The sequence below is a fragment of the Manis pentadactyla genome, chromosome 11 (assembly GCF_030020395.1).
Source record: "Manis pentadactyla isolate mManPen7 chromosome 11, mManPen7.hap1, whole genome shotgun sequence".
Taxonomy (NCBI): Eukaryota; Metazoa; Chordata; class Mammalia; order Pholidota; family Manidae; genus Manis; species Manis pentadactyla.
The window spans coordinates 110,928,443-110,941,440 of record NC_080029.1 but is presented as its reverse complement, the minus strand read 5'-3'; the positions used below and the strand labels follow the sequence as shown (position 1 = coordinate 110,941,440).

The window sequence follows — 12,998 nt, the reverse complement described above, 5'->3', positions numbered from 1 at the left end:
CTCGCTTCTGTCTCCATCTCTCATGCACCTACTTTCCCCATATAAGAGAACATATGGGGGACATTAAATATAATCCTTTACCCCCCAGAAACTGAAAATCTTTTATAGTCTCCGATTTTTAGTATTCTAAATAAATACTTTCACTGGGGTGGTACTGAGTCCAGAAATCATTAAAGGGTCTAAAAACGTGGAAAAAAATCTCATCAAGAGGTCCCTAGTATGCTTTGAGGACCTCTGTTACACAAGTTTTCAAAAAAATTAAATGAAATGGACTACTTAGACATACCTCTATGCATCTCATCCAGAAGCAATGTGGCTGAAATCTCTGCCTTGCTGGATCTTCATCCCGGCTCTGTGCCAAGTCCAACCTTCTCACTATTTTTTTTTAAACTCTGAATAGCTCAAGCAGACAGTACATATGAAAAGCTTGATAGGGAACATAGAACGGCTGGCAAACACAGCCCAACCTGTCACCGGGGACAGTCCAGGCATATTATCCCTAAACAGGCTCCAGCTATCCAACATGCACTCAGGGAAACAGACCTCACTGTTTTGTTTTAATTAAGAGGAGATGAACATCCTCAGGAAGTTTACCTATATGGTATGTGCAATAATGTACACGATTAAACAACTACATTAAATGAAAATGCTTCATTACCTAGACTAGATTTGGTCTAATGAAAAAGTAAATCAAATTCATGAGGAAAAATAATTGCCACCAGGCATAAGCTTGTTTTAATTTGGAATCTGAGTATGGATACACATACACTAGAGGCATGAGCTTCATACTATAATCTCAGAAATAAGAAAGCTGGCCAAGTACGATTGCTTAACCTTGGCTACCTCAGATTATTAAGAAAGGGATGTCTTTGCTGCAGGATAGGTCTGCAGCATTCACTAGGCCCGTACATTGCAGGAGATGCTCTGAGAGCAAAACCAGTGCCCTGATAGTGTGTTACCTGCACACGAGCAATCAGCGGTACAACATTCACTGTGGTGCAGTTAGCACCACCAGTGACACTAGGATAGACGCCTAAAGACATTTGAGCCACATTTTTAAGTACTTTCCCAATTTCGCTGCATGTTGGGAGATCAGTGAAAGGGGCAACTTTGCTCGGAAAGTAAGGGCAAATCATAGGGCCCAGTGAGAGACGTCAGAAGCTCCCTGCAGAAAAACTGTGTAACTGTACGAAACACTTCTCCTCTCTGTGCTGTTGCTTCCACATCTGTTGCATTAAAGAAACTGCTTCCTCAGTTCACAAGAGGACCCTGAGAATTAGCTGTCCCAAAGGTCTAGAGAAAAGGCATTGATGAAATGGCCAAAATAGCATCATCATTTTAGCCAATGCATGGCTACAGCCACATCACCTTTTCATTGGAGCCACAGGACTTGAGGAGAGGCTATCAAAGCCTAAAAACAGGTGAGCATTTAAAAACCTTTGATTCATAAATCTTCTCTCTAATTTCTCCTATTCTTCAGTCATTCAAAGAAAGAGAAACCAAGTATTTTGCTTCCTCCAGGGCCTAATTGGTTCTTGGTGTTTATCAATTTCCTTGGCCACAGTCCACAGGATTATGCCACCAAGGGTACCTGAGGGACCAACTGTGAGGTTAGAGTGTGGGAATGGGACAGGACTGAAACATCATGTGCCCATGGTCTTCCGTAAGGTGCATGGGGTGTCACAGAGCAGAGAACAAAGGGCAAACTTCCCATGGCTCTTGCAGAAGGAAAGCCAGACTGGGTATAAATGGGCCCTTACAAATGATGGGCCGTACAAGTGAGTTTGGAGAATATAGAACAAAATTAGTGACAGGACCCGTTTAGAGCCATTTTCAGACCCAAGGTCACCATATGACATATTATAAGACGAAGTATCACTTGGGAAAGGCTCCCTGAGAATCACTGACCCAAGGGTAGAGTTCTTTCCTAACAACTCAGTTCAGACTAAGGAGCATGTGGGCTGCGCATTCTCTGCCATCAGGAGAGAAGTTGATTTTCTTCTTATTCTAGGACATATGCTGCTCCAGGTTTCCATCAAAGTGAAAGGGGGGGGCAAAGGCCAAATAAGTATTTACATTATCCTCTCCCCTCAGTACACTTGGACACTATGCAATGGTTGATCTACTCAGCACACCTCATGCCAGGGAGTTCTAGAAAGGCTAACGTCCGCCCACCCCGTTGTAGTCCATGTCCGGTCCCCACTTCTAGTCTCTCCAAGCTCACCCTAGGTAACAGCATGATATTGATCATGTCAAGACTCTCTGGAGTGATTTTTTTTTTGGCTCAGCAAAATGTTTCACCTGCCCCAAGAGGAAGCAGAAGAGAGACAGAAAAGGTGGGGTTTGGGGCAGATGAAGAAAGAAAAGAAACAATACCAGAAGAAGAAATGCACAGAAGCCTTGATGAGGCCCAGATCAAAACAGAGGGAAGAGCACTTCACACAGCCAGCTGCCTACAGAGGGAGGCTTCTGGAAGCCCAATCCTGGAGCCCGTGTTCTGTGGGGCACTGACGAATCTGTAGGGTTCGCTTTCTCTTGAATCTCTGAGTATTGAGCCAGAAAAACATACCTGCATCATTTTAGACGAGAGAACTGAGGACTAGATGGGTGAAAGGGTGGACCAAGTATTAATGTGACATCACATTCTCAGAGCAACGAAGAATGCATAAGGTTGTAATAAAGAATGTGAAGCTCTCTCTTCTATACTCTGTTCTTCTCTTAGAGGAGTCTTAAAAAGAAATGAAAGGTGATAAAATTTGGCTCAAGATGAAGAAGGGATGTTGTAATGGGCAGAGGTTTCAGAAGGTGGAGGAAGTGAGGCCCTCCAGAGACACTCTAGGACAGGGAATGCGACAGCGAGGCCGGGTGCCGCAGACTCCGTGGTCTAGAGCAAATCACACACTGCCTCAGCTTGGAGCAGAGAACCTTCACAGTCATGCCAACACTGAATTTCCAAGGCCTCTTGCTTTCCCCAAGCTCCACAAATTTGATCATACACTCAATTAAGCTAACAATCTCACAACTGATTGAAACTAGGGTGGGTGTTTTGCAGAGCTAGCTCAAAAATAAACAGTGAAAATAAGAGGAGAAAAGAGAAAAACAAAAGGTCATTTACTCTAAGAATCCGGGTTTGTGTTTATGCTCCACATGAGGTCCAAATTGTATCTGGGCTTGAAATCCACCAAATTCACAAGCTTTCTCAAAGGAGACGGGGTGGGAGCCATTCAGGATATCGTCCCGAGCCTGAAACACAAGAAGGAAAAAGCATCATGAGCTTGGAGAAATGACGTGTTCTCTCCACTGACATTCCCGCGCCTGAGTGGAGCAAGTGGCAGTACGGCAGGCAGCCCACAGTGACACAGTACACCGCACGTGACAGTGGCGCAGTAGGATGAAGGCAAAAGGAAAATAAGTCTTTGCCCCAAATTGCCTATATGGAAAGTATCATCAGTGTCCAGAGTATTTAAACTAAAGCTTGAATATAATCTAGTAAAGTAGAAGTGGTGATGAAAAATAAAGGGGCAAAGGGAAATCCCTGCAAAATGATGAGGTTCAAAGAGAAGGAAACAGAAATAGACTTTTTATGATGCTAAATCTTATAGCTAACAAAAATTATCTAGAGGTGACATCAACCCAACACCCATCCGCAGATAAAGACCAGTGTAGTGTAAGGGCGGAGGGAGGAAAGAGGGACAGAGAGAGACAAACAGGAACTCAATACAGCAGACATTTAGGGGAAATGATAAGCAAATGCACAGTCCCAGAATCAGGAACTAACTATGTCTGAAGACCATCTCACAGCTCTTGACCCATCACTGTTGTTGCTATTTATTCCTTTCCTTCCTGTCTTTTCCTTTCTCTAGTTAAATGATCCCCAGACCACTCTTTAAATGGATATTCTAAGCTACGGCCCTATGCTTTAAACTAATAAGCACTTCTTAGTCCGGCTATCTCCTGTCCTTCTGGCCTTCTAGCCTCTTTCTGCCCAGCCTGCTTCATGTCACTCACCTCATGCCTCCACTAACTCAGGTCAGCAAGCTTTTCTGTAAAAGGCCAGGACACAAACACATTAGACCTTATTGGCCATATAGCCTCTGTCACAACTATTGAATTCTGCCACTGGAACACAACAGGAGCCACAGATAGTATGTAAACAATTAAGTGATGTATAGGAGGATTTATCAACATGTGATGTGTAAATGAACGAACAATGAATTGTGTTCCAATAAAACTTTATTTACAAACCCAGGTGACACCATGTCTGCATTTTGCTGACCCCCACATTATTTTATGGGGTGTTAAGTAGATAAATGTTAAGAGAGAATGGGAAGAAGAGCAGGAAAGAATGAAAGAAGTGAGAGAGTGAGAAACAGAGATGTTTTTCTTTAGCCAGAAGAAAACTTGGGGACTATCTGGTGCAAAGCCCACATCTCACAGTGGGAAACTACGACTCAGGTGAATTAAATGATTTGTCTGAGTTTCAACAGTTAGTTGATGGTAAAGACATAAAAGGTTTTTAAGAGAATATCCTTCAGTTAATGTGATGTGATGTACTGATTTTCTGACCAATATTTGCTTGTTTTCTAAGATGCTAGCTAAGAAAGTTTTAGTGCATTTGAAGTAGTGAGCCAGTTAAGTGCTCCAAATCCAGGCAGAGAGGGGCAGTACCAGCCACCACTTCCCAATCTGAGAGGCCCAAGAAAAGGCCTCCTCAGGATGGCCAGCAGCACATGCCCACATCAATCCGCACCCCAACAGAAGACGTATGAGGAGCCAGGAGCAGTGCTCCCTGGAAACTGCACGCCGCAGACCTGCAGTCAGGGCCAAGCTCCTGCTCACCGCAGGCCTCAGCCAGGAGCTTCCTGGAACCTCACCCACCTCCGTGTCTACGCATTAAACGGTACCTGAACATAAAGCAAGTTCAGCTGCACAGGGTCCCTCGAGTCCACATTCTGATCCGAGTAAAAGAACTTGCGTCTTAGCAGTAACGTTTCGTGTTCATCTACTCCTTGTTCTCTGAAGGTTCGGCTGTGATCCAGCCAATTTACTGCAACACAAGACACATGAAAGAAATTGTTTATTTTTCCTCTCAGTTTAAGGGGACTTATCATACATATTTCTGTGATGTTGACATTCAGTTATGGCTGCTTCTTAGATTGCAACTGTGCTTTTTAACTTGGCAAATTAATCCCACATTTACCATCGTATACCATCCACATACCACACATGGTGGTGGTGGTGGTGGTGGTGGGGGCAGTAGATAAGAAGATCAGTGCTTTATGCCAAGACAACCAAGTTAGCATTTTCCTTTAAGTCAAAAGCAGATACTTCAGTCTCATCAGGTGCAATTATTTATAAACTCTGAGCAGGAGTTAACTGATTCTAAGTACAAAAGACAAAAAAATATGAAAGTACTGGCAGGAGGGGAGAACAGGACAGTAAGATGGAGAGGACGGTGAGACCCTGCCCGTGGCCCAGCTTGAATCTCACTTACAAAATGCTCACCTGGTATCACAGTGCACAGGAATGGATCACCCTGACACTTGCCACATCTCCCATTCCTACACTCCTCCCTGAGCTCAACACATACAGTGCAAGAATCTATCACAAGCCTCACTAGATTATAAGCATCTTTAGTAGAGGCAATGTCAGATTGCCCTCATCTCCCACAGTACCTCAGAGAGTATCGTGCACATAAAAATCCTAAGGATTTGTCTACTAAAGTTTCACTTGGAAAGAAGTATGCAATGGGAAATCAAATGAGGCAGAAAAAAAAGAACTGGAGAAACGGTCAGTGGAAATGCAAGCCCCACCACATTTCAATAAGCATTACGACCATGACATCTTTGCAGTGCAGCAGCAAGAAAAGAGGAAGACAGAGGCTGGGAAGGTCCACGTAAATTGTGCACGAAGTAAGATCACCTGGGAGGTGGGGTGTCAGGTGGCCAGGTGCACAAGGAACAGGCTCTGGGGACAAATGGAGTGTACATCCTGGCTTTTCTAAACACTAATTGTGTGTCCAAAGGAAAGGACTTTCTTATGAGAGAATTATATTACCATCTTGTAACCCCCTAAGGAAATAATGGATCTAAGCAATGGTCATCAATGGCTGTTAACATCACAAAAAAGGAGACAGCCAGATTTAACTTCCTGATGCAAGTACTCAGTACCACATAAGGAATCTTTATTTTAAAAGTATACATACACACAAGTCTGATCAAGCTTTCAAATTAAAAGGGACAGAAGAACATGTTAGGTGACACCACAGGAATGCAAATCAATAAAATCCAGACTATAGAAAACAACATACAAATAACAACTGGTTTCTTTCCCCAAAAAATTCCAAGGAAAAATAATACATGGAGGAAAAACCTTTAGATTAAAAGAGTTGAACAATCTATCATCCAGCCTTCTTTGGACCCTAGTCCAAATAAACTGTTTAAAAAAGGTCTTGTCGAAGACAGTGGAGAAAATGTGACATGATTTGTATATTTGGTATTAAGAGATTACTTCTTTTTATATGAAATGGTATTATAGTCACTTTATTATTTTTCTCAAAAATCTTCATCTTTTAGTGGCAGTGACTAAAATATTTACAGATGTAATGAATAAACAAAATATCCCTGTCCTGGGTCACATAGATGATGGAAGGGAGTGAAGCTTAGCCAAGCCATGTGCCTATATCACACTTCCCTCTCAGACACTCACAGTCATCATCCGTGTGAAGCTTGGCCTTCAACTTCTCCATTTTCCTTTCATCTCGTAATAGTGTCCTGTCTTTTTTTAGCGTGCCTGTCCCTTCCTCTTTCTTTTCTTCAATTGTTTCTTGGATTAAAGAATATTCTTCATAGTTTGTTATTCCTAAAAATATAAATTAGATCATAATCATCAGGTATCACATGCCTTTCAGCCTGGGGTCTCTAACGCTCCAGGAAGTCCCCTATGGCAAAGGAGAGAGAGAAGCCTTACCAAGGTGAGGGTGGGGTGCCACCCACAGGGCACCCATCATATAACTGGCCAAAAGGAAGAATTTTCAGCTAGTTAAGTCACATTCGCAATGTCATGCTCAATCCTGTAGATTTTTGAAAAGTAAGTACAAAGTAGAGACCATGCAGAACAAGACAAGACAAACAAGGAGTGGCTGAACAAATGGGCTTCCTTTGTCTGAAGAGAAAACTATGACAGGCCAGGCTACTTTCCTCAAATATTCGCAAGACTTCACATAGGAGACAGACCTGCGGCCTGAGGAGATTAACACAACTGCCAGAGGAAGAGCTGTGTGACACTCGTGTTCAAGGAGACGCTGCATGCCTGCGATGCCTGCACAGAATCCCAGAAATGGGTGGAGACCGAATTAAATGATTTCAGACACATTGTTTTCAACTTGAGAATTCCTTTTGCTTTTGAAACAGAAATAAAAGCTCTCAATTTTGACTCAGTGAGAAATTCAAGTATTTACAATCCCAGCTCATGGGCTTGCGTATTGGGAGAATGATCACACTCTCTTGGGACTGGGCAAAAATTGTGTGCCAAAACACATTCAAGACTGCCCAGACACCAAACGGAGCTGACAGAAACCAGAACCCAGGCACGCGAACACTCACCTATCCTGCTGCAAATAGTAACCAGGAGTTCCCCTACGGTCTTCGAGTCGTCCACCATCACTGTCTTCACAGATCCATCCAGCATCCGGATTTTCTGAGGTCTCTGTTTCTTTTTGTATTCCAAAATATCCTAGAGCAAACCCACATAGTCTTTTCACACTGTGTGGGAAACTAGATAATAAATTTGAACAATTTTCTTTAAAAAATGAATTTTCCCTAGCACACTCTGATTTTTCTCCTTCAGGGTTTTTATGAGATTTTTTTGCTAATACAGAAACCCCAGTGTTTAATAATTGCTCTTATGAGGATTTAAAAAAAATCTGATAGTGAAATTGCACACAAAGAAGTAGTATTTATAGCTCACAATTATTGAAACCTAACCTCTGTAAAGATAAAGAAACATATGTCCTCCTGAAAGGCTAGGAATCATATATCTATCTAATGAGGTTTAGCAGAGGAAAATTCCTACTTACTTCTGGAAAAAAAAAAAAAAATATATATATATAGTCATGAAGAACATAAATAATACTCCATAATTCTTCACAGTAGTGGTATATCACAGTAGAAGTGATTTTCACAGTAATGGTATGGCCAAACAGGGGCAATAAGTTGGGAGTTATTTTTGAATGATAATTTTTTTTTTTTGCTACACGTAACAATAGAGTTGGAAAGAAAAAATTAATTGGCACCACATACTTCACTCTTGCTCTATGAAATGTTAAACAAATTCATAAGTGCATTCCATATACTAAACCCAGTATCTCAGGGTTAGGCTGAACAGAGCATATAACACTTTTTTATTCATTATCTCTCTCCATTTCCATAACAACCATTTTTTATTGTTACTGACAGTTATTAAACATATCTAAAACAGTCTTTCTTTTACAAAAAAGGAACACTGATTAATATTGAATGTCCTCCTACCTTTAGGATTATTTGTTTTCTCTCTAATCTTTCCTTACTTTCTATCGGCTATTGCCAGGACACTTTCTACATACATGCAGAAAGATGCTGTATCTTAATTTCCTAACTACCAAGGCCAACAGTGGCACACAGAAAGAACTTAAAATACTAACCATACTACTTAATTACCCTGTGGAGTTTCAAGAATTTGGACGGCTGGTATTTTCTATCAACATTTGGACAAAGTACATTACATCGAAACTATTAAAAGATACCCTTGAATCAAAATAGATTGTTGGGTCTCTCCTTTTCTTTGAAGCATTATAATGCTGGCTCCTATGGAAGGCCCAGGGACAAAGCGACGAAAAAGCAAAAGCAGACCCACAGCGTACCCCATTTCGCAACATGTAATAATCCAGTGTTCTGCCTGCTTCCAGCCAAATTCCTTTCCTGGGGTCTTCATCCGAGAGAAACAGCCCATAGTCAGAAGCTGGATGATAAATAGAAGGAAAAATAAAAGACAAAGTGATTCCGAGGCCATCACTGACTCCCAAGCCCTGAGTCTGTTGACTTGGCCAGGATGTGGGTGTTCTCCTTCGTCAGAGAAATGTTTCGTTTTAAGAACACGGGCAGCCACTGGGACTAATTGCTAAGCTGCAAAAGTAATACCCCAGATAAGACTCGGATTTCTTAAAATCAGTGGGCAGTAGTTGTGTCTAAAATGTAGGGAGAACCAAGAACAAAGCAGTCCAAATGTCTTTGTAACTGAATTGGGCTTTGTTCCCTATCACGTGCTATAAAACCCAGGCCAAGAGCCCATAAAGAGTGACAAGATAGCCATGGAGAAATGGAGGAAGTGATCACTTAAGCCCACGGCCACTCAGGCAGAGAGGGACTGACAGAGCCTTCACACTTGGAATAATCCTGCCAGCATCTCAGCACAGCATTCTGAAAGAGAGGTGAGAGGACTTCCCTGGAGATGAAGACCCTGCTCCCCACACCACCAAATTATGAATAAAGTTGGAAAACTGAACTCTGTGTTCTCCATAGAAATCCCCCAGTCTGACTCAGGAAGTCCAAGAGGGTCGTGGCAGGAAGAAAGAAGTATCATCTCCTGTGCAAAGACTCCTCTCTTCCTAAGTGTGACTCAAGGAGACCTTAAGAGACCTAGGGGAGGGTCAGAGCTCCAGGTGTTTCTCAGGAAAAAATTCAAGATCTGTAAAGGTTATATCTTCACCACAGCTATATAGCAATCTGACCCAAAGAAATGTTTAAAAGTCTGAGAGGAAATCAGTAACAAAAGTAAAAGCACCAGAAATGATTAGACAGATTTTGGAATAAGGCTGGGGATGTGGGCATATTTTATTTTGGGTAATCTAGAAATAACAGAGTGCTTTGAATAATATAAATAGCATTCTTAGAACAAACAGTTAGCAGTTTTGTGAGTAATAGGTCTTTTTTAAGAAGACCCATGCCAACCTTTAATTGTCTTCGAATGTTTAATTTTTATGTTTCCAATTTTTAAGATAAATTTAACCCCATTTTCACACTAAAAGCTTATTAATTTAGGAATAATCCTAATTTCTCAAGTTTCAGTGAAACACTAAATAAAAGAAGGAAATGTAGGAAGAAAACAAAGGGAAATGCAAAATAAAATTTTGTGAATGGCTTTTGTTTAAATGCAGATTAATGGTGTTGTGTGGTTTATCCAAACATCATACAAAACATATCATGAATTTTTTTTTTAAGGTTTGAGATAAAGTCTATGAAGCCTCTTCAAAGTACTTGAAATATAAGGTTTGTCCAGGGTCCTGATGGCAGTTCCAGATTTCTTCAGGCTGCTAGAGTAGAAAGTTTTCATGCTGTCAGAGCTCAGGACATACAAAGCAATAATCGTCAGGGCAGCTTCATTCGTACTTTATAGGAAAAATGAAATATCAAAAAATCACTTGTAAAATGCAGGGCATGACGCTGACATATGGAAGGGTCATGACAGAGGACGTGATGATGATGAGAACTCAATGGCAGTTGTGGTCATTGTTACCAAAAACCTTACACAGGAGGCAATTAGTGTCTAGGCTAAGAAAACACTGCCTTTGAAACACACACACTAGTGGGCTTGTGTACCAACCACTCAGAGACTCCTTTAGCTACTGAAAAAAGAACCTACAAACATATTTCAAGAAGCCAGCGAATAACCAATGGCCTACCTTGGCCAGTCTGTGCCTCGGGTACCCGCTCTCGAATGACTCGACACGCGTCATACACGGCGGTCGATGGTTCAAACTGCATGGTCTTCACCACATTGCAGTGGCGAACACAAATCTTTAAGGACAGGGCCACCATTTTCCTAGATGACTGGAAGATTGTCACTTAGAATATCTGGAAAACACAAAAAAATAAAGCCTGATATTCACGATAATTGTTTGTCTTCAAGAAAAAACCCTAGCCTCCAATTCAGCTTTAAAAACTGAAAGAGAATAAAACGACGAAGAGAATTCTTTACATAAAAACACAACTTAAAAGATTTTGGACATTTTAAAGAAAGACAGCAGTATTCCGTTACAGGGCTTAACAATACCGCAGAGCAGCAGGGAGCGTCCTTGGGAGGAGTCTCCTCAGTGAGGCTCCCTAAGTGAGGTTTTATTGCAAACCTTTGGGAGTGGAATTTCCCAAGTTAATGCCCTCCAGGTGAGAGGCAGAGAGGCTCGGGCACCCACAGATGCCTCCTGAAGAGGCTCTGTCAGCAGCCCCAGTGGCCCGGCTCCTGAGGTGAGGAAGAGCCATGAAAGCTCTCTCAGGCGCTCCTCATGGCAAAAGAGTTCCACTATGCCACATAGCACACAGTGTGGCTTCCAGGCCCCACCCCGCCACCAGGACCCTGTGCGAATCGCAGCAAGGCACTTCAGCCCTTCCGCTGCCATTTCCCCACAGGGAAGTCGGAGTGATAAGAGCCCTGCATAATTCATCAGAGAACCCAATCCGGAGGGGATACGAATGGTAGCACAATGCACAGCCAATCACTAATGAGGCCGGAGTGGCCAACTTTAAACACCCAGTGTGTGCCAGACAGCTTTGCGTTCATTAGGGATCTTTGAGTGAAGAAGTGCCAATTCAATTGTTATTAGAGGCTAGGTTTGAATTGTTTCACACATGACTTTTAAAAATCTAAGTACGATGATTTAGTTTATTTCCTTTGAGTTGGTGGCTTATGGCTTATTTCTACTACCTGCTTTATTCTGTGTTTGGAAAATTACCCCCCAAGCCAAGCCAGCCTCTACCAAATGCATGTCTTGGGCACAAGAGAGAGGCATCTTCCCTGTAGAGAAGCAACATGGACCTACCAGACTGACTCATCCTGGTAAACATAATACAGCACTTGACAGTTAGTAGTTATTAGAATTCTACAGCTGCATGGATAACGTAAATCCACAGGGATTTCAAGCCCATACTCCTTTATCTTTTAGTAGAGAATCTGCACATAGTAAACATGGACCCCTAGCTTCCTTTATGCCTTCCTCCCACTTAAGGATGCAAATGCTAAGATGCAAAGAGATGGCCAATAGGCAGAGAGGACAACGGGCTGGCCTGGTCCAGAGGAGGGAGTGGGTGTCTCCAAGGTGTCACTTGTTAGCATGCTTGATTGATTGGTGGATTCCTAACAACAGGTGACTGGGTCACTTGGATACAGTGGACATTTTTAAACATGCTCTGTGCTCAAGGGCAGGGTGGACACTCAGTCTCCCTAAAATGAGGCAACCATTCAGGCAGTCCAACTATAAAGTCATTCTGAGCTCTACTTATGCTCTGAATGAATTTTGTCAGTGAAAGAAACATCAAGTCATACTTCTCAATAAACAACAGCAGTGTTTCTCTAGGAATCTGCCCCAAACTGAATCAACTTACTATAATCTGGGCAGTGGCTGGATTGCTGACACAGCAGAGGAATTAAAAATATCAGATGATTTTCCATCTGTAACATCAAGGGCTATTAAAGCTATATATAAAAGGGTCTACTCAACTCTTCTTTTTACAGGCATATTTAACCAATCAACCCCCCAGTTTGGGAAAATAAAATTTAAACTCTAGAGATAAATTGACAAATTTGCTGTGCTATAGATCACTCCGTGGATTAGTTTATCCCCTGGGGCTGATGACAACTGTAGGGTTTCCTGAACTGCTGAGATTCATGTGCACAGCTGATAGTAACAGTCAGTGGAGGAGGCCACAGAACTCCCATGTTGTCATGCAGGCCGTCTATGGGACACCCCAGAGAGGGTGGGACAGTTCATCTCTTCCAACACTTGGGAATAGGAAGTAATTTAAGTATCCATGCATGGAGGCTGCCCTTCCCAGGTTAATAATTGGGCTTTCCACAGGGCAAATAAATGGTATCTCTAGCCAAGCAGAGAGAGATTCAAAGGGAGAGACAGAACCAAGACAAGGAGCTGAGAGCAGAATGTAATAGCAGGATGATAAACACTGGAGCTC

The 12,998-nt window shown here is 42.2% G+C and overlaps 1 protein-coding gene across 1 annotated transcript in view; it reads right to left on the bottom strand.

The window, feature by feature from the left end:
* TLN2 (talin 2) overlaps positions 1–12,998 on the bottom strand; it is a 453,275-nt gene that overhangs the window by 186,640 nt on the left and 253,637 nt on the right. The window contains exons 3-8 of the mRNA XM_036903054.2: positions 10,718–10,889; positions 8,900–8,997; positions 7,605–7,734; positions 6,709–6,861; positions 4,905–5,047; positions 3,116–3,243 (exon numbers count right to left, since the gene is read on the bottom strand). Of these exons, the coding sequence (XP_036758949.2) occupies positions 3,116–3,243; positions 4,905–5,047; positions 6,709–6,861; positions 7,605–7,734; positions 8,900–8,997; positions 10,718–10,853 (788 nt within the window). The 5' untranslated portion in view covers positions 10,854–10,889. The remainder of the gene's footprint in view (positions 1–3,115; positions 3,244–4,904; positions 5,048–6,708; positions 6,862–7,604; positions 7,735–8,899; positions 8,998–10,717; positions 10,890–12,998) is intronic.